This window comes from Ambystoma mexicanum, chromosome 9, assembly GCF_040938575.1.
Source record: "Ambystoma mexicanum isolate Mex_15411 chromosome 9, UKY_AmexF1_1, whole genome shotgun sequence".
In the NCBI taxonomy this organism is placed as follows: domain Eukaryota; kingdom Metazoa; phylum Chordata; class Amphibia; order Caudata; family Ambystomatidae; genus Ambystoma; species Ambystoma mexicanum.
Genome location: NC_090931.1, coordinates 702,901,479 through 702,924,140, shown reverse-complemented (window position 1 = coordinate 702,924,140; position 22,662 = coordinate 702,901,479). Strand labels below are relative to the sequence as shown.

The window sequence follows — 22,662 nt, the reverse complement described above, 5'->3', positions numbered from 1 at the left end:
ATCTCGGCCCACTCTACAGAGTTTGCCTTCAGTACAGCATGTGACAGACCATTTGGCCCAGCTGCACAAGATCCTTTGAGGCAAACAATTGCTGTGCATAGTTCATCTGCCCTAAATAGGAGCGGCCAGTGCACCAATGGGACATGATCATATAATCCCTGCTTAGCCGTTATATGTTTGGACGCTATGTACTGGACCCATAAAGCTGCTTGCACTAGGTTTACAAGACCCCATTGTTCGTCACCCTTTGCTTTGGTTAAATGGCGCCAAATCTCTCTGGTATACCTACTCCAAATTACTTGAATCATAATGTGCATTTTTTTTATTCACCCGCCTTTCCATGATCCACATTTTATACTCTTATGTTGCAGCGCATGTTCCGCTTTGCAGGATGAATTTCGTAATCCAATAGATTTTTGTGCTTGTTCAAATGCACTGCCAGCGGCCTTTGTGGTATAGAACCAGTCGCCTGTGCCAATTTGCTCAGACCATCACACATCTCAATTACACTAAGCATACGAAAATTAGGTAGCTCATATTTAAAAGACACCTTGTGGCCCACATAGCTTTACTAGCGTTTCTTTCAGTACAGCAAATTCGGTTAACTTGGTGGTTTAGTTTTACACCAACCCGCCCTTCACAGTTGACCCTACGGTACCCATTTTAAGTGTTAGCACCATTGTTGAATGGTCGCTATACTTTAACTCACTTACCAGCAATGGCTAGACCATCACGGCACGTTTGTTGCCAACAAAGAGGTAATCAAGGGTTGATGCTTTGCCATTCATGGACCATGTCCGTTTCCCTGGTTGATCTCCATCAGTTCTTCCATTTAGCATAAACAACCCCCATTGTTTAAGGAATACCGAAACCACGCCCTCTTCATTCCCCCTCTGTTTTAACACACTAAGTGGAAAAACGTAAAGGTTACACATTTTTCTAGGTCCCCTACACTGTGCATTCAGGTCACCACTTACTATAGCACACTCACTGTCCTTAGTAGCAAACTACTCTGCACACAACTTAACTAGCAATTCTTGTTGTACATTAGTACTCACAAGTAATGGCGGGATATACATCTTTACCAATAATATCGGGCAACAAGTGCTACTATTTCCAAACCTTGCCTCCTCAATGGCTACATTGGACTGTTCCCCTCTGCATATTGAGTTATGTAAACTAGTTGAACAAATTATACAAATAGTTTTGTAGAAATTATGATCATTTTCTTTGCCACCCTTGACCTAACGGTCCATGTTTTTGTTATATAAATCTATCTTACCTGGAGGACTGTACAGTATCTCAGACACCCCTTTCATTTTCTAACTAGTTGAACCTACACAGGAGCAAAATCCAACTATTCCATTACCCTTTGTAAGTATTTGGCTAGTACTGTTCCATGTATTAATAAATGCGTTCCAGTTCCAAGTTAAAATGTAACCCTTTACAAAGAGTAGATTATCTTTGGTGTCCCATTACATCTAACAAATAAGTGTGCTTTTTTGGTATATTTTGTCAGGCATCACTCGCCACTATCCAACGACAAGTAACATTTATCTGTTGGCGAGTAAAAAATGGTGTGCTGTGTGCATGTGGAGAACCAAGGTGGCGAAAGACACTTTATGCCTGGCTAGTAGCTTGCAACTTGAAATATTATTTCCCTTTTTTGGTACATTTGTCTCACCATTGCGTTGCTTTAAACCAACAGATAGCTGCATGTTCACCTTACTTACATGGTTGATGTGATTACTTTTCCTCTTTTCTCGCACTGTAACAAAAAAGAAACATGCCAATTAAATGATTAAACTGAAAGATCAATTTGTTCTAATAAAATCAACGTGTCACTATTTGAAACAAGCAAATAAAGCACACGAATGAAAAATAGAACACTAATTCTGAACATTAAGATGTTTTAAATGATTTTGCATCACCTGGGCATTGAGTGCCAAGTCCATTTAAAACTGAATTCCCAAAGGCGCCTTTTTCTTGTACATTGCTGGGATACCAGCTGTTAGGGAAAATTCTCAGACATGTTCAACCTTATAGACCCAGAGCTCTTTTGATGGACTTTATGACTGTTTATAACCTGGAGAGAGCAAGACCCTTTTTTTCCCCCACTCTGTGATTTGGACTCTAGCTTTTGACTTTGTAGTCTGACAAACTCCATAGGCATCATCTTTACATTGTGACACCATAAGTGCAGTGGCACAGGAAAGTCTTAGATTTCCCAAAGGTTTAAATACCTTCTCTTACTGAAACTACTGTTTCCAAGAGCAGTGAAGTGAAATTAATTTTACTTACATTTTGTAACTTTCTAGACCCAGCACACACCATTTACCATAGAGTGCTGGAGGAGTTACTACTTAGTATCCCCTTTGTCCAGTTTCTCATGTAACATTTTTTATGTTACACTTTCGACAAGTAACGGCTGGTGGCAGTGGTTTACATTTTACTACCATTGCGTGTTTTTACAGCGGACTGTGTTCGCAGCTGCAGTAAAGCACCCATAGGTGCCCATTTTGTCAAAATGGTCCCGGTCATCTTTTTTCGCCATTTTTTGTTGGGAAGGTCCTTCTTGAGATTTACTCTGCGCGCCAAACCAGGTTTGGTCCCTTTGTTAGTTTTGTCTTTGGCGGGATTCACGAGTGAAGCCCATCTCTGGCTCCAGTATGTTTGGCAGGGACAGGAAGTGGGGAGGTGCCCGAAACTCCCTGTGCTTAAACCCCTTGGTTACAGGCATGCACCCAAAGGTGATTGGCTGGCTAGCTGTCCTTGGAGGACAGCCACCCAGCTGCTGTATGATTGATAGTAAGGCTGGAATGAATGGGCGAAACCAGCATAAAAGGCGAGGCTTTTTGGTTTGGAAGGCAGAGTCGACCACTGGACGAAGGAACCAGAAGAACTTGGAAGAGACGCCTGCTGCAACTCCTGAAACATTGGTTTGTCCAGTGTAGCCCTGCTGCTGTGCTGAAGGTCGTAATTCGCCTCGACTAGAGAAGCAATGCAAGGACAACTTCTCCCCTTAGGTTGGTGGGACCAATCAACCCCAAAGTGGACATCCTCTCGGAGCTGGCTGCACTTCCACTGCTGCTGGAGCCGAAGTGCCAGGGAGAGGATCCCCAGATCGAGTGCATTGGTTTTAAGTCAGACCCCGAGAGCCAGGAAGATCCTCCGGACTTCGCTGAAGCAAGACTGACCAAGCCTGAGCCACAACAGAGTGCTGGACCCCAGATGCGAGAAAGTCTGAAGTGGTATCCGAGAACCGCAGTGTTGTAATTTGCTGTAGACGTGACAAACTGAAACCGGGAAGTGTAGCTGAATTGATGTTTGCCCATTGCTGCCGCCGACCTTCCCATTGTGTTGCAGGAGTCCCCAGACCATCTCCCTCTTGTCCCCACGACTGAGGCCCAGGAACAACAGGATCTGCAGAGCCACACAGGAACAGAAGCCAGCTGGAACCATTTCTTCTAACCCAAAGGTACTGTAAACCTAAGAGGACTTACCTCTTGTTGTGTACCCTTGCTTGTTCTCAATTAAGACTTGTCTTGGTTGCCCTTGCAGAGTTGCTTGCAACTTTGCCCCTCAAAAGCCTCCCAGCGTGTGGCCCTTCAAATGAATATATTTCTACAAACATTTCAAAAACATTGTGCAAGACATACTCACCTGCAAAGAAGATCTTCAGCTCCCCTAGACTTTGTTCAACTAACATTGACTGTTTTGGCTCCCTGAGACTTTTCTACCTCTGACTTTGTGCTTTTGCCTTTCACCCAGGAAAGGCAACATTTACTTTGCATTGGAAGATTTAAAAAGTACTTACCAGTTCATTAATTATTTGTTAAACTTTGTTTTATTGCTCTATTCTATCTTTTGCACCCCAAACTCAGTATTGTTCTAAATGTGCCAGTGATAAATAAATGTCCACAGTGTCCTAGCTATTTAAGTCACCTGAGGGTGTTTGAAGTGTCTGTGTGCTATCCCCAATGGGTATCATCTGATTTAGAGAAACAGTGTTTTGAAGTGCATTATAATTGTTACATGTTTTGCTCCCTTCTGAAGTCTTATTGAACTGACTTACATTAATAATTGTTTAAATCAAGAAACCTTGAGTGCAAGTTTTTATTTGATTAACTGTCACTGTTTAACTGTTACAACCCTACTGCTCACATGGACCCCTCTTGAGATAAACCTGGCTGCCCAGCCACACTACCAACCTGTGTAATATAGACTTATACCAAAGGTTGGGTTCCTATTGCCAGGAGGTCCAGGTTACTGTAGTCTTTCAGAGGATACTGCACACAATCTTTTCCTAACACCAGCTAACGCAGGCGAGTGCAGAAAGCTTCCTACTTCAATGATCCAACATGTACATCTGTACTAGCTTATGGAGACCTGATCCAATTGAAAATGTAAATTAAGTTTCAAAATCTGCACTCAGCATTGGTTATTGATAACAAATTGTCAAGTAAGAATGTTTGGGCAGTCGGTACGTGTAGAATGGAGATGCAAGTGGCTTTTTAAAACTGAACAGTAGCTTGCAACTTGAATTTATGACCCTTTGTGTGGCATCAATTCATTAGAGTGTATCTGGTCATAAGGTATGCAATTACAAATCAGACAAGAGAAACAATTCCATCTCAACTTTGGTAAGCTTTTTCCAGGTTTGTGGAAACACTGGCACACTTTTGGTAAGCTTAGAAGCCTTCTCCAGTTGTCCCAGCCCTACGGTTGGCCAAGTCTGTTTACAGTGCGATTTGTGTACTTTTCAAGCAGCCTCTGTTAATGAATATTATTTTTCCCTTTAAAACGTTCACACATTTATATCAGCTAGCAGTGAAGAGACTTGTGTAAAGTGCAGACTGGACTATAATCTCCATCATTTCTTATAAAGGGGTGATCCAGGCCAAATCACTATTTTACTGTGTGCCTTATCTTCCAAAAATCAGATGCCAGGTATGAGTTTTTCTGTCATGGGGAGGTATGGGTGCCAGGATGCAATATATTCAATATTGTGTGGTAGGGCAGGCAGAGTGCCAGTTAGTGGGTTTTTGCTTAGGAGTGTGAAGTGGCAGAAGGCCAGGCATGCACATTTTGACTACTTATCTCAATACGAAACCAAGCTCCCTGGCTCAACTCTAGCTCACCCCTAACATTCTCTGGTACCCACAACTCCACTATAACCAGGAGGAGAACCCTCTCCCATACGACAAAAACCTAATAAAAAAGAAGATACTCCGGTGTGGAGAGGGCGTAGGTGGAGGAGCTGTGCAGCCTGACTAGGGGAACTCTAAACCGTGATGTCAGAAGGAAGCGGCACCAAGGTGCAGGCCTTTCAATGATAGTTGCTGCGGTTTTAGCAAATAGACTATTTGACAACCTTTGTGAGCCACTGCGCTGCTACCTTCTTGGTGCCTGTTCTATCCAGGCCCGTAGTTTGCATTTTATACTTCTGGAGATCATTTAGTTGCAACATGGCTTTTTCTTAGGTACTACCTGCCTCCTTCACTATAATCTTTTACCAGCACTACAATACCGCATAAACTCAGTGACCCGTCAAGTAGGTCCATCAGAGAACAACACTGACCAATGTCATTTTTCATTCTGCCACACTGCTATATCTCACGTGTAACATACCTTGCTTGGTGGTTTACAGCTACCACCATGCCCAGGGCAGGTGGCAAGCAACAGGAACCTATGGATAGCTTCACCATAAAACTCTAAGGGCACTACTCCTAGTGGAACTGATTATTCTAGGATTGCAGACCAGTCTTTGAGAGGGCCAACTCTGAACAGAGTTATGTTATGAAGTGGATGCAGGAATGGTTTGCTTCAATCAATACCAGAAGGATGAACTTGCTTCAAATGCATGCTCTTTACGCTCAGAGAAAAACAAGGTGGATGAATGGCTCACCGACACAAACTAGAACTGGTGAGATGGAGGACAATGGGAAATTTACTGCCATTGCTTCAGCTTGAAATAAATATCTGCAACGCGTCACACAAGCATTAGCAAGATTTTTCCACAGCCCTCTGGTGAGGAATCTAACATCTAACCTAAGGGGAGAACAGGGTTTCAAGCCAAAATAAAAGACCAAACTAATCGCAAAGCTATGGCCAGCCCAGTTCGGATACAAACAGTATTGGTCAATAATTACCTTATGTGCTCCCAATGCCAAATGTAACCCCACTACCTGGTGCCCGATCGAGTAAGGGGTGAGTAGAAAAGGGAACGCCTAGATGATTTAAAAAAAAAAAGTACATTGATCACTACCCAAAATGCCACACAGAAAACAAAATAATTCCTATACCCCAAGCTAACCTGAACAAATGATACAAATACACACCATTCATTAAATACAGCACATATAGGGAAAAAGGGGGTAAATACTTTACTGCCCAGAGGATCACAAACCATAGGTTTGGAATATAGTACAGTGCTGAGAAGGTCTCATTGCACTCCTGGAAAAATTGAGACATAGAAATAGCTAACAGTTATACAAAGTAACTTAGAGCATGTTCAGACGACAGGTATGCAACACCAACGCTTTAAAAACACAGATAAAATCGGGAGTATTTTTGTAGGAAACTCTAGGAACCCTAATGGGACTCAGGAGAAATACAAGTTTTCAGGCAAGTATCCTTAAAAGTGATTTAGGTTGCGTTTTTCAAGTCAGCAACTGATGCCCAAAGGATATAAATGGGACTGTCAGTAGGCAGAGATGCAGTTATGGGGAAATCGGGTAAGTCTGAGTTCTGAGAGGTAGCGAGAAGACACCAACCAGCCCCACAGGAGACCGTCACAAAGAGTTCCAATACCAGATTCAAAATCCAGCAGTGGAAGAGGAGAAGCAAAGCAGGATCCATACCAATGAAATCCATGTCAAACCACCGGAGACCTGCAGAAACCCACAACCACGGTCCAGAGTACCCCTGAGGAGAAGTTTCTAGGACAACCTGAGAAGCATGACCAGAAGCCAAAAACAATAGAAAGAAAAAAAAAAAAAAGAGGAAAACATGCCATTGTTAAGGACACACCAGTATAATCAGGCCTGGTCCTAGAATTGCAGCAGCACAACTTCAAGGCAATAAATCTCTAACAAGTAGGTGAGCAACCTACCAAAATAAAAGCCGAGGAAGGGTTAGGGTCTCCCCCAGATATAGCCAAACACTTGTTGACTGGCCTAAGCCAGCCCTGCAATCACACACAAGGGCACTTGCACAAAGACTGATGCCTAGCAAATCCAACTAGCCCTAATGCCTGCCCAACACCTAGGCACACCAACAGATTTATTGTCCTGTCTAAGGCTAGGATCAGTCTAAAACAGGGTGTCAGGCTGGGCTGCACCGTTGTCCGTGTAGTCATTTACCAACACCAAGTGACTAACGTGAGGAGGCAGGGAGGCTGCCATATATGCAGTTGATAGAGGGTGACCTTTTTTATTTTTAAACAGCAGATATGACATGCATTACTTAAATAGCATTTCCAATTATTGGATCTGCTTAGATTCACATGCTGTGCATATAGTCCAACATCTAGTGGTAATCACAGAATATTGCATCTTTCTTTCGAGGATCGAAAGGGGATGTCAACATGGGCGTGACTAACACCATCCCCAACGTGACTTTTAGTGTACCCAAAATCCCTCACATGTCGAGGTCCCTCCGATTGTGGTTTTTCGGCCGTGAGGGAGCCTTATGACCAGCATGAGTGAGTAGAGAGAGAAGGTGTAAGATGTCTATGTTCCTTCTACTCCATGAGGGGAGGAAGGGCAGACGCATGTGAATCTAAGCAGATACAATCATCAAAAATGCTATTACGGCAAGTAATGCATGTCTTCCGATGCTTGTTAATCTGCTTAGAATCACATGCTGTGCATAGAGTAGCAAGCAGTACCCAGGGATGATGATGATGGAATGTGTGAAGGAACAGTAGCAAAGAGATGTCTTAGCACTGCTTGTCCGACCTCAGAATCAGACCTAGAAGGTGTATCTAAGCAATAGTTTTGTGTAAAGGTATGTACAGCACTTCAGGTTGCTGCTTTACAAATTGACTCAAGAGGAACATGTGCAATGAATGCTATGGTAGCCCCTGTGCCCAGGAGTAGTGTACTCTAGGCGAGAAGGGCAGATCTCTCTTGGCAAGAGTGTAGCACAGTGTGATGCAGTTCACTATCCACTTTGAAATAGCCGATTTATAGACGGGGTCCCCTTCTTTACCAGCTGCCACTGAAACGAAAAACTGGTTTGTGTCTTAGTGGTTTTGTAATTTCCAGGTACAAAATCACTACTCTCCTCACAACTAGTGTGTGGAGGCTTCTTTCTGACATGTAAGTGGGGTTCTGGAAAAGGGTGGGCAGTTCTACAGATTGGTTCAAATGGAACTTTGAAATAAATGTAGGCGCAAATCCTGGGCGAATGTGCAGAACCACCTTATCTTTGTGAATTGTGACAAATGGGTCTTGAAATGAAAGGGCTTGCAGTTCACCAACTCTCCTTCTTGATGTGATAGCTACCAAGAAGGCGTTCTTGTAGGAGAGTGCTTTAAGGCCAGCCTAATGCATAGGTTCAAAAGGAGGTCCCGTTAGTCTAGTAAGTACACCGGTCAGGTCCCATCCCAGAGCCGAGTTGGAAACAGGGGGATGAATTCTCTTTACTCCCTCCATAAAAGCCTTATCACTGGAATTTTCCACCACAAGATTTTCTTCTGGGATGTGGTGTATGCTGAAAGTGCAGCTAAGTGGACTTTTAGGGAATTGAAAACTATGCCTGAATCTAGCATCCGAGTTAGGTACCGGACAACAAGTGTAGGTGTGCATCCAATAGGAATGATACTCTTGCCACTGCACCAGATGACAAAACGCTTCCATTTGTTGGAGTAGCAGAGTCTGGTGTTGGGTCTTCGTCCATACATCTGAGGGAGTTGGAGGTGCCTGAACTCTAGGACCTCAGGAGCCAGGCCGCTAAATTGGGAGTTTGAGGACATGGATGAAGTTGAAGTGTTTAGCCCCTGCACCACACAGCTGTCCTCTGACAGCACGTTGTAGGGTCATGGCAGCTTCCTGGGAGGAGAGACTGACATTGCCATGAGATGGGAGAACCAAGGTTGGCAGGACCACATCATGGCTACCAGAATCATTTCGACTGGCTCTTGGTGCATCTTGTGCACCATCTTGTTGAGCAGGGGACCGGGGGGGCAAGGAGGAGTGTAGACAAATTTCTCTGACCATGTTATCCAAAGACCGTTCCCTTGGAGCGGTTCTGCAGGTGCCGGGAGGCGTAATCTGGGCATTGTGAGTCTCCAGAGTTGCGAATAGGTCTATCTCTGGGAAGCCCCATCTGTGAAGACGTTGAAAACAATGTCTGCGTGTAGTTGCCACTATGGATAATGGGAAGTCTCTGCTGAGGAACATCTTGTGTTTGAGAGCCCATTTCTATATGTTCTGTGACAGTTCGGATAGCCCTGGAGAGTGAGTGCCCCCTTGTTTAGGTAATTCATGGCCGTAGTACTGTCCGTGAGGACTAGGACCGGCTTCCCTTGGAGGTGTGTTTGGAAAGCCTTCGGAGCCTTGAACACTACTTTCAGTTCCAACAGGTTTATGTGGTTGGATGCTACTGCTCGGGACCACATGTGTGCTGTCTGATGAAGGTGAGGGCCCCCCCCCCCTCCTTCCAACTCATCAGAGAAGAGTCTGGTGAGAGTGGCTACTACTGCGGGAGTGAATTCTTCCCCTGCACAAGGTTTCCCCTTGACCACCACTGCAGTGACTGAACGAGGGCTGCTGAGACAACCACTAGATTATCCCAGTCACCTCACAATTGGCTTCATAGTGAGGGATCTGGAAGAGCATGTTCTTTACCCTCTTGTATGAAGGAAAGAGACAGTCTTTGGTCCAAATTAGAGCCCCAGAAATTGTTCGACTTGGCTGGGGTCTAGGCTGGACTCATTGATCGAGAACCCTAGACTCAATAGGAGATCTACCGTCTTTTGGGTATTTCTTAGGCATATTCCGTATGAATCCCCTGTTATGAGCCAGTCGTCGAGGTATGGGTAGAGTGGGATGGACTGCCAGCGCAGGTGAGCATCTACTACCACCAGTATCTTCGTGAACACCCATAGGGCTGAGGCAATGCCGAAGGACAGAGCATCAAACTGATAGTGCTTGTCCTCTATCATGAACCTTAGGTACTCTGTGCGCTGGCAACATTGAAATATGAAAGTATGCATCTTTCATATCCAATCTTGCCATGTAGTCCCTGTGCACCAGCAGCAGGATTACTTCCTGCAATGTTATCATTCTGAACTTTTGCGGTTTGACAGTTTTGTTCGCTGGACGCGAGTCTAACAGTGCACATGGTGAGATCCTTTTTGGGTACAAGGAAATACACAGAATAAATACCCTTGTTTACCTGATGAATGGGTACACCTTCTATGGTGCCCTTTTCCTGGATCTGCGCCTCTTCCAGCAGGATTTGCAGATGTGCTGGTGATAGGAGTCTGCTCTTTGGAGTATGGCATCAAGGTGGCCGGTGGAACTCTATACAATAACTGTGGGTGACGGTCTTGAGCACCCACTGGTCTAATGTGACCCCCTTCCCATGCGTGAATGAATGTTGTTAAACATCCCCTGACCGGGGAGGTATGGGAGGGGACCCGGACTGGCGAGTCACTTTGATGCAGAGGCCCGGGAGCCTCTTGGGGTGGAGTTTCTGGCTCTACCCTTTCCTCTGTGCTGCCCCCTTTGTTGGTATTGGCTGCTGCCAGCTAAACCTTGTCCGGAGGACCATGGAGTACCTCCAGCGCCATAATGCCTGTGTGGAGATCGGGAGAAGGACTGACCCCAAAAGGAACGGCGAGTTAGCACCTCCCCACTGTTAAAAAAGTTTAGTTGAGAGATTTGAGTGTCTCATGCCATTTCTTCACAGTTTCCAAGGTGTCATCTACAGCCTTACCAAACAAGTTCGACTCTTCCACAGGCTTGTTTATCAAGGAGGCCCAAGTCTCCGGCTTAAACCTGAATTTTTTAGCCAGGCATGCCTCTCGACAAGAGTACCCTGTGCCAGAGTGTGTCCTGCCATCACAGCAGCGTCTAGCGTATTTTTAAGGATGTTGTGGATCACCTGCCTTTTCTCGGAGACGACCACCAGCAGGCGTGATCGCGCGGGTTCAGGGACTTTTTGGAGTCCCTCTTGAAGCCAAGTTCCACTGCACATCGCTATAACTCACAAGAAGAGTAGTATTATTTGCAACTCTGGTAGAATATGCTGCTGACGTGGTGATGCGCTTGCCAAGGGCATAGGGTTTCTTGCAGTCTTTGTCAGAGGCGGGGGGAGCATCTGATATAGACAGTGGCACCCCAGTCCTCTTCCTGGTGGTTCTAACAACCAGGGAGTCTCGATTGGCATGCCCCTGAATGTACATAGGGTCAGACAGAGGGGCGAAACAGTTTCTCAACCCGAGGGTTGACAGCGCTTGTAAGGGAAGGGTACAGTAAGGAAGGGGCAAGGCGCTGCTTAATGGAATTCAGCAGGGGACTAGCTTGGCTTATGGGAGGTTTTTCCTTTAGAATATCCTCAACAAAATCAGAGTCCTAAACAGCTTCCTGAGTGGCAGTTTGGAAGTGGCCTGCAGCCTTCTTTAGGATGGCATTGAAAGCCATTTGGTCATCAATGGGCGATGGCTGCCTCCAGACAAATAACGTCTGGGTCAGGAGTTGGAGTGGGTGCAAGCAAAGGTGCTTCCTCTGCTGGCTGATCTTGTCCCCAATCAGGACACTGGTCAGTTGTGTCCTGCCCAAAAGGATTGTCCTCATGACTGTAGGGATCCTCATATGTCTCCTCTGTCCCAGAAAACTCAAATACTTCTTCCTGGAGAGTTTGTATTTGGGTTAGAAGCTTTTGCAGCTTTGGTAAAATGGGGCAGGAGTCCGCCTCCCTAGGTCTCTTGGGAGTAATGAACCTTTCAGAAAAGTGTATAAATTGTGACATTTTGTCCATCTAATTTTCAAACATTTCTCTCGTCTCCAGGGATGAAGCAGAGGTGTCTAAAGGAGGGTAGTTGATTTATCAGATAAAGCCCTGGAGAGGGGCTTCGGAGTACTCCTCTCGACGAGAGGGAGTGCTGCGACGCCACGAGACTCTTGCGTATCTTTGTCGGTTATATAAGGGATTTTGATGTGCCTGTACGCATCGTCACGGTTACCTGTTCCGCCAAAACCTTTGGAGCCGACGCACTCTTAGACTGCATGTCAGCATTAGTGTGCTTTTTAAATGAGATGCCCTTATGAGTGGAATGCCCGGACGCATGCAGACACGACGGATGCACGGAGAGCGCTGTACTGTGAGGTTCGGCAGGCATTGTCAAAGTTTTCGGCAAGCCTGTTAGCGTCAGGTGCTTGAACGTATCCTTTGAGGAAGCTCGGGGTTGTATGCTTATCTTTGGGTGGTGCATGTGCGCCCCTGTCGCTGGGTTGTGAACTCCCCATAGCAGTACTGGTCTGCCTGTCTGGGCCGGGGGCAGGCACCTGGGAACCTGATGCTTCCGCCGAACGGTGTATGGCCTCCAGGTCGGAGCCATGGCTACCGCTAGAGTCCTCGTCAGCCGAGGCGACCGCACCAACGGGGGAACCACTTTGGGCCTGCATCACGTAGGCCGCCCACTGCTTAGTCCGCCTATCTTAACATCTTTGGACGAAAGAGTTTGCAGGACTTCCAGGATCGCTCGTCGTGGTCACAAGGTAAGTACCTATTGCATTTGCGAGGGGTGTGCTTCCAGGGGTATTTTCCGTTGCAAGACAGACAAAACTTAAATGGAGTCCTCTCCATCGCAGAGGCAGAAAGGAAAAGAGGAAATGCATTCTCAGAAAAGAATCAACCCAGGGACCCACTCTACCTACCGTAAGTGCCTGGCCTGAGGGCCGAGACCACGCGGTTGACAGACGATCGATGCACCAGTCCCCATAACAGCAGTTGGATGTCCTCTGCGTAGGGATCCATGAAGTAGTTGAAGAGAAGTCCAAGACTAAATGACCATCGGTCGTGGGACAATGAATAATTACTTTGTAATATCAACTCTGACAAACTCTGCATAAGGCGACCAACTAGTTGGGCGAACAAAAACAATCTGAGGGACACTGACAAGAGGGATTTTGGGTACACTACACGTCACGGATAGTGTTACAGTCACGCCCATGGCAAAGTCCCTTTTTTCGATCCTCTAAAGAAAGATGCAATACTCTGCAATTACCACTAGATGTCGTACTATATACACAACATATGATTCTAATTATATTAACAAGCATCAGAAACTTCTATTCTCTTAAACAGTCGTGCATCTGCTACACTACCCCGTGCAGTCTGAGGAATGTAAATGGGGAGAACCTTCATCCCTTCATTACTAGTTGCACTGCATGTATGAGTCATTGATTTCATCTAGGACAGCCTCAACTGGCGCGGGTTTTGCTACTTTGTTTTCAGGTACATACACAACTGGTGAATCTAAAGAGGTTAGTAACAGACACCTGTATGCAATTGAATCTAGATACACAGGAAAGACTAAACTATAATTTAGTAACACTACACTGTACTTTATAGGTTTATAGAGAAATCTGAATGTACCACAGGAAAAGACAGCTTGAAAACCTTGAAAATTGATTAGTTATCCGAAACGCGTTGGCATCTATGAAACTCAGCCATCTGTACATCTGAAACAGACTCCTGTTGTAAAGCTGGTTTATGTTACAGGAACACTTACTTTCCATTATACATGACACTTTAATTGATGTTGATTGCACATTTTACTATTATGTATGAAAAAAGTATTTTGAAGCCAACATCTGATAAAATATCATTTTGAGTATGTCATTAAAATACACTCCATGTTGATTTTCCAGAAACTACATTTTTGATTTTACTAAAGGTATACCAGAAATTAAGCACTGGGACTAGCTCCAGCAGAAGTGCATTTGGGTTTTCCTGTTGGCAACAACGGGCCATTTTCTTTTTGGGCTGAGAATGATCCCATGTTTGCACGAAGGCCATTTCAAACCTGTTTCGTGGGACAACAAAAAAAAGGAGTCTTCAAAAAACTAAATAGGTAAGAGCAGGACCAAAAAAATACATTCCCCGAAAAAGGTAAAATGGGCAACCAATGCAGTAAAATCTGCATGCATCCCTAGGGAAGCCAAAACTCCTACCAGCCTAATGTTTAAACCCCAACAAAAAGGTGATAAAATCAACCCGGGGGCATCCAAGAAGACATCTGGTCTACAGTAGGATCGTACACTTAAAAGGGTAGCAGCAGCAGGATGTCAGCAAAAGTGTCTGAACACCTAAGTGAGCCTAAAAACATTCGGTGTAATTTAAAATGGGATAGCACAACCCCCAAAAACGGAATTCTGCCCCAACAAGTAGTACTAGAATCCAAACCCACACCTAGCATTAAGATTCTTGGAATTGCTGAAAAAAGCTATGGTCTAGGGAACTGTTTGTAGAGGAACAGCCACGAAAGATTTTAAAAATCGCCAAATATTTTTACACTTTCTGGTCAAGACAGCACATCTCGTTACTACCAAAACATAAGTCAGGTGGTCCGCCACATCTCATTGTGGCACACTTAAATTACTGACATTGACACCTTATTTGGAAATGGGCTTGGGAGCGCAGAGAGCTTCAATTTGAAACCAGCAGGGTATTTTATCCATCATTAGTTCTCCCATATAGTCCAAGACTCTGCAAAGCGACAGACATACTCCATATGCAATGCTATTTCCGGCTAAGTTTCTGATTTAACACAATGCAGAGTTTATCAAGTGCATATACACTAAAATAGCGAAAAACCAGACAGAATATACTGCATCTGGGCACAGATGTTAGTATATTTCAATCATATATAAAATATTTTGTAGCAGAAGACAAAGAACACATTTAAAAAGAGGGAAGTAAGGTCTTTCTGAAATAAGAGCTACCAGTTGAAGTTCAAGCGACAGACCCAAAACCAAAACCAAAAAAAACATACCTCCATTAACAAATTGTGATGCAGGTACTACTAGCCGGCAGCGAGTTAAAGAGCGGAGATCCTTCTCATTCGGACCCCTGCCCCTGCTTTCCCACTCACTCTGGCCACCGTCTTAGGCTCTCTTCATTCACCCTTGGTGTCATCTTCGACTCCACTCTCTTCACATCTCGGACGTCGCCAAGAAGACCCACTACCACCTGCACCTCCTCAAAAGGGACTCTACCCGTTCTCACTTTCCTCCAGAAGCTCACTGTCTCCAGAGCCCCGGTTCTCTCTAGGTTGGACTACTGCAATAGCCTCTTTCTCAATGTACCTTCCTCTACTCTCCACCCTCTGCAACTAATCCAGAAAAAGACTGCAAGTCTTATCCTTTGCCTCAAGTCCAGGGACACTCTCCAGATGTGAAATCCCACCACTGACTGCCGGTAGCTGCAAGGATAAAGTGCAAGACCCTTTGCATTGTCCACAAGGCTTCCTGGGACCGGAACCGCACTACATCCAACGCCCTCTTCCAAAAGACCTAGCCCTTCACTCTGCTACCTCCAATTCTCTAGGGGTTAGATGCTTCTCCAGGCAGAGTGGGGGATAGCTCCATCTCATCTGCAGGTGCCCCCCTCTGCAATGGCCTCTGTGCCCCTCTCAAACTTGAGCCGGAACACCTGAAGTTCCAGAAGCAGCTCAAAATGTTGTTCTTCTCTTTTGCTTTCTCTCTCTCCCTCGCCTGTAGACCTATCTGTCCGCTGTACCAACTGGTTGCTTGGCTATCCTCAGTCTCACTGGGTACCTGGATCTTTCTTGATCAGTCACCTTGCACCGAATGCAGGCCTACCACGCAGTTAGGGGCTGTAACTGCAACCTTACAGTCCCTTGTTCTCCTTGCACTACCTAGAACTGTGCTGCCCTGGCTGCACCTACTCTGTGCATTGCTGCACTATTTGCAACTCCCCTTACCCCTCTGTTTCCCCTTGCACTTCTCGTTCTCGCACGATCCAAATGACACAAGGCCTAGTAAGATAGTTTGTCTCGTCTTCCCTCCGTCTTCCCTCCCTTGTCTTGTCGCGCTTAGAAACACTTGTGTACATGCGCGTTCTAAATGACATAGCAAATGCAGCCAACATCTTTTTACTTTGTGAAAAAGATGTAGGCAGGTCGAATAGCATAGTGCAAGATGGAAGCCGTAAGGAGTTATTCAAATGGTTTTTAGGACCCAAGAGAATGACCTCTGCGTTGGAAGGGTTCAGTTGTAGCTTATTAAAGACCATCCAATTACTTACTTCCAAAGTGCAGTTCACTATGCACTGAAGAGAGTTAGGCAAATTATTAACGTGCATATAAAGCTGTGTAACGTCTGCATAAGAGATAATTAAGATTGTATTTAGAAAAGATCTAAATTAGTGGCTGAAAAGGTAACAGGGACAGAAGTGCCCTAGGGGAGTCTGCAAGTGACTTGCTGTATCTTACACGGAAGCCAGTATCCCCTTGCATTATTACGGTGGGATCATCAGTTTAATGTTGCACCTCCCAGCACTCCAGTCTCTTCAGTTGCTGTTGACCGACAATATTTTTCTTGCTTTTCTTTACTGTTGGAGATATTAAGCACTGGTTCCGTGGCAACAGTCTAGACATGGTGTGCTAATCTCCTTCACTATGTGCTTCATTGGTCAAGATCTTATGTTAAGTGTTCACTGATGAGCTGGTTTATGTTAAACATGTTCAGCATTTATAACAAGGAACCCATATTGTGCCATCTATGTGTGGGTGTATAACATGACCTCAGGGGTTACGTGTGATTTTATCGAATCCAAAATAACTAATCCCATTACAACTAAAACGTTATACCCAATTTCAAAATAACAAATTCCTTTTTGTTTTGGGGCGTGGGGGGGGGGGGGGGAGGTTGCCCCCCAAACTCCCATTTTTTTTGTTCCCAATATCCCCATTGTTATAAAGCACTATTCCCACTCCCAAGTCCCTTTTTAGTTTTTTTCCAAATTCGTTATTTTGGAATTTGTTATTTTCGATTCGTTGTGATGGGATTAGTTATTTTGCGATTCACTGCATACCGACCTCAGGTAAAGGGATGTTACCAATATTGCTTAGCTGGAATTTGAATGCTCATGGACTCAATCAGAAAGGCTAGGAAAATAGCTTCATATTAATAGTCCTATAGCTCAGTGATGGGGCAAGCATAGATATTGTACCATGTATTAATCACAATCGTGTGGCGTTATTACACTTGTACATCATATACTTTTGCAGTGTGCTGCAGTTGAGGCCTGATCCAATGGCTAGCTGTGTCGTCAAAGGTGTATTGGTCTGGATGAAAGTAATGATTGTTAACGCATATGGATCTTATATTTATAATCCTACTTTTTATTCAGATAGGTCTAGGTTGTGCATGATCCCTGGGGATATGATGATATGTTATTTATAACATGCTTAATACCCAGAGGTTTCTAAGCACAGACCCGGGGATCGAACCTGTGTTGCTCCGTGTCGTCTTGCTTCCAAGGTGAGCACGTTTCCCCCGAGCTATCCTCCAGAGATGATACTCCTACTTTGTGGAGTTCTTGGATGTGGACCTGGAACATGCCACTTATGGTATTAGGCCATCATAGGAAACCACCCTTATCATTAATATGATGGTAGCACAGCATTAACAGGATACTTGAGAAGCACACAGCCACATGCAGGATATACCCTCTCAAAATGATCTCTGACAGACCTCTCCTTCACTTTTGGTGGGTAGTAGAATATTGTTCTATTTTACTCGGCACATTTTCAAACAAGTCTTCACTGAAGCCATCATTACATGCGTTTATAGGGCTTCCTCCTCCTCCCTCCTCTCCCCACCACAGTGAATGTGCTGCTGCGCTATTGGATCCTACTTCCAATTCTACCATGTCAGGCAAAATCACATTTTTAGAGAAATCAAGGCTCTTCTTATGTTGTTCTCTGGGATGCATTTAAGGCTTGGTCTACTACCTGCGGGATACTTAAAGCAGTCAAAAACACGTACTAGCCATTCTGCGGTCTGATCTTGGACCTCGCCCTTTCAAGGCTCTCCTCGCAGACATCAAGTCTGAGCTTTTCACCTTTCGCTCACTTGCTGAGCGGGAGGTAACATTCATGGCCCGACTAATTCCTGATCACCGTTAAGGAGAGCAATATCGGCTTGGACAAACATTGGCTTGATCCGTCTGGGCTGAACCGGGCAAGAATAATATACATGAGTTTCCCATCTGAGATTGCATCTCATCACCTGGTCTAATGATATCAATTCCTGTTCTTTTTATTACTATTCTTTGTACGCTAATCACAATACATCATCAGTTTGGGACAAGTCTTCATAGCTTGATGGTATCACATTGCTTTTACGGTCTCATGAGACGTTCCGGGTAGTCTCTGCCCCCTTCACTGAAGAGCATTCCACTGCAATTGAGAATCTTCTTGTGGTCAGGCCGCTAGCTCAGACTGTTTAGTCTCTGAATTTTATCAAGCGTTTAATAATTCCCCCCCCCCCCCCCCACATTTGCTCATATAGGTGGAATCGCTGGCGGGTGGAGCTTTGTACCATCGCTGCGGGCCATTTTAGAGTGACATGGCACACATTTACATTCTGTTACTCACAAGGGCAAACATGACTGCACCTCCAATGTGCAGGCGAGGTTCCATCCTGGAATTAGTGATGAATTCTCCCAATGTCATGGTTCAACCGATTTCTTACGTAGGTTTTGAGAATGTCCCTCCATTGTTCAGTTCTGGGGAAATTTGTGAGAATTTTGGCGGATATTACTGAAATTCATCCTATATTTGTGCCCCTTCATTATCTCCTTGGAGACATTGATTGGTAAAGAAACAGTTACTACTTGTAGGTTTAATTCGGCATGTCAGATTGCGAGATAATGTGTATTAGAATACTACATTTTCGAATGTTTTATCTTTGCTCAGTGATTGTGCGGGTATGACAGCTATTTAGATAGTGGAGTGCTATGTAGCTTCTGTTGAGTCCTGCTCGACACCTATTGAAAATCATGTGAAGACAATGGACCAATTCCTGCAGTGCACTGGAACAAGACTGGCAGCCCTAGAGGAGACCACAGAAGCATCACAGATGAACTGGGGAACCAAGGAGATGGCAAGTCTTACTGAATCAGGAAGGGCTACTGCCTTCCCTCTACCAGGAAAGGGTCACATGGTGCAAGGACAGGGGGGGCGGGGGGGTTGAGGTTAGTCATTTTGGTTACATGAACTGCATTTAGGTCTGTAGTTTAATGAACGACCATTTAATCCCTCCATCCTTTAATTCGTAACCTTCTGTCCTTTTCACTTCATTTTGCTCGGACCATAAACCTACCATTGTCTTCTCTTTTGAGATAATTTCATCTTCTGAGGCAGCAGGTAAGTTCTTAAGCTTAAGTTATAGATAATCAGGCTTCATCATAACATCAGATAATGAACATAAGGAACAGGATCCTCCGGCGAGACCACCGGCTCCCACCAGCTGGCTCCAACTTCCCGAGGTGGAACTCTCTCACACAAACCCAAACATTCCATGTACTTGCAGGACATTCCATAATCACTATACACAAAGGGAAGAGACGAGATATAGTACACCTCCATTCCTTCAACATACCACAAGAAACACCAACACCTGGAAGGAATAGGACACAACACATCCCTTCCTTCAAAATGACGCAGAGAAATACCAACACGGGGAAGGCAAAACAGGTGCAAACACATTCCTTCCTACACAAGAACCCAACAATCACTCTGCACCACACAACCATATTCACAACACAACCACCTCCGTGAGCAGACAGGGGTACCCAACCAGGCATAACTAACATTTTTCAAAGAAGACTGCAGCACAAACCTACACTCACAACCAACAAAAATATCACTGTCCACCTCATACCCACTACTGCCACTGTTGCATTACAAGCCTGCTATGCTTCAGCACAGACATGCCCCTCTTGGGCTGGCAGGCAAGCATACTGCACCACTTTCAGCCAACACCACTCAGGGACACACAAGGAGGAAACACTGACACCTACATGAACATCTTGGACAATACTAATTACAAATACCTAGATCCTAATACCTTAGAGTCAGCCTTGAACAGTATCGCTCCACTCAAACCAAAAAAGGCCAAAGCAGTTGCCCACCTTAATAGGTTCACACCAGAACTAAAAATCCTGAGGAACGAAAAAAAGAGCAGCAGAATCTGCCTGCCGTAAAGCACCCACCACTCATAACAAGGCACTGTTTCAACCCAGCAGCAGCTTCCTACGAAACTGCCATCCTTACCACCAAAAAAGAAATCTAACACAGAATCCTTAATGCCAAATCTAGGACCAAGGAGCTCTTCAGCATCCTAAGGGAACTAGAATCCCCAGCCCCGCCATCAGTGGATTGCACAGAAGATGCTGCCTGGTGCACCTAAATACAACAAGCTCTATCGGAAAAAGTAGCTACACTCCAAAACAAGATAGAAGCCAATCCACCAGGGGGCGCTGAGATGTGTTGAAGCATCTCCGCTCGTCTCTCCAACAGGGCGCTGACCGAGGGACCTGAGCCCCCCCCCCCCCCCCCCCCCGACACCCCCGGAGCGAGACATCGACACCCCCCCCCCCCCAGTATGAAGGTGCCGGGCACCTCCGGCCCAAATTTGAAACTCGAGGGTGGAACAGAGCCGGAGTTCTGAACCAGCGAACTTCGAGGGCGCGAGGCCCCTCCCCCCTGCGGCTCTGCGGCTCAGCGGAAAGCAGCGGTGAGCCCGGGCCCAGAGAAGACTTGCAAAGGCCCAGGCGACCGAGGCCGAGGGCTCCTGCCTTGACGGCTGTTTGTGGCGACGAAACGGCCCAGGAGGTGGTCCAAGGAGCGGGAGAAGGAGGCACCGCAACAGGTCAAGGAACCCCCCCCAGCGGGGAGACTGCAACGGAGCAGCACCCCAGGAGTGCGCAGATTCTGGCGAGCCCGCGTGGGGCGAACACGAGTGGCGTGGGAGCGGCCCCCCTGAGGTAAGGAGACCCACCCCGGGGCTGGGCACCCACCGGGGGAAATAAAACCCAAAAGGGGGAAGGAGGAGAGAAGCCAGGGAAAGCCCATACAAGCCCCGGAAGCACCCTGAGCCTGAGAGGTGCACGGGGCTCAATCGAGGGCAACTACCCCCCGCAAACGCCGCAAAAGGACAGACTGTTAAAACACAACAGGTCACGGCCCCCGACTACGGGGGGAAAAAAAAAAAAAAGCGGGGAAAATCGGAGAAAGGGAAACCCCCGCACACGACAAGGGAATTGCCTGGGGCTCCAGTCCCCCCACAACCGTGTCCCCACCCTCGGCTGCAGAGCTACCAGGGGCCCCCGCTCCCCCCAGGACGCAAAGGAGACAAGCAGGCCCCGTTGGCCACAATCACTCGGTGGCAGACACCGGGGAGCAAGAGTGCCCAGGGAAGGCCTATGACCTGGAGGGAAACACTACAGAGGTTTCGGCGCCCGTCCCCTGAGCCCCCTACAGCCCCCGAAATGGCCTCCCAAACGCAACAAGAAGCGACAGATGCAAACTCGGTCTCCAGGGGTATGGCGGCCCTGCTGGATGAAATTAGAGGATTTCGCGCAGATATCACCCTTAGGCTGGACACCCTGGACAAAAAGGTGGACAATATAGAAGACAGGGTGCAGGCACTGGAGAACAATACAGCCTCGAGTGACATTTTCGAGTCACAATTTGACATGCGCCTGTCGGAGCGAGAGACGAGAAGAGAAATGCTCATTAAAAATGGATGACTTGGAAAACAGGGAAAGGCGCTGCAACCTACGTTTCCTAGGCTTCCCGGAACAAGATGGTGAAACTCAGGCAGACATTGTCAAGGCAGTCAACGCGGTGGTGAGTGCGCTTTATGACGGAGCTAATACTAACGAACCCACTATTGACAGGGCCCATAGAGCAGGGGCAGCCTCCAGAGGCCCCAGATCCGTCTTAATCCGCTTCCACTACTTCTCTGAGAAAAGCAGGATCCTCGAACTGGCTCGCAAGAAGGGCCCGGTGGAATGGGAAGGGGCCCAGATCTCGGTATACCAGGATTTGTCGGCCTTCACTCTGGCGAGACGCCGCCTTTGCTCCCCTCTGACGAAAATGCTCCAAGCCAAGGGAGTCCGATACAGGTGGGGGTATCCTTTTTCACTCTCTTTCGAGTTCGAGGGATACAAGTATACCCTGATCACTGAAGATGACATCCAAAGAGTGACGGGCGAACTCCTAGATAGTTCGGGTTTGGAACCGGGAGACCGTGATCGGGAGCGCACCCAGATGGGCCCAAAAAAAGAACAACGTTCCAAAGGAGAGGCGCAGAGTACGAGGCCAAAGGAAATTCAGGAGAGTGGCACCAGCGTCGCCGGACCCTCAGAATGGCTGAAACAAACTACTGGAATCCGATGAAAATTTTATCCACTTGACGTTGCAAAGGGGGGATGTTGCTATATTTTACGTTCTTGCATTAATCCCGAAGAGGGGGGGGGGCTTGAATGGGTGTTTATAAAGAGGTAACGAGCCCGGAGGGGGGAGACATGGTTGGCCGGTTGTGTGACCTTGGGACGATGCCTCAACACAACCAGGCGATCTGGGGGGAGGGGGGTGGGGGGAGAGAAGAG

General features: G+C 46.2%; 1 protein-coding gene across 1 annotated transcript in view; it reads right to left on the bottom strand.

Moving 5' to 3' along the window:
- The window catches only part of CCNYL1 (cyclin Y like 1), a 561,203-nt gene that overhangs the window by 431,846 nt on the left and 106,695 nt on the right, over positions 1–22,662 (bottom strand). Inside the window, exon 3 of the mRNA XM_069615590.1 lies at positions 1,734–1,768. Coding sequence (XP_069471691.1) covers positions 1,734–1,768 — 35 coding nt within the window. The remainder of the gene's footprint in view (positions 1–1,733; positions 1,769–22,662) is intronic.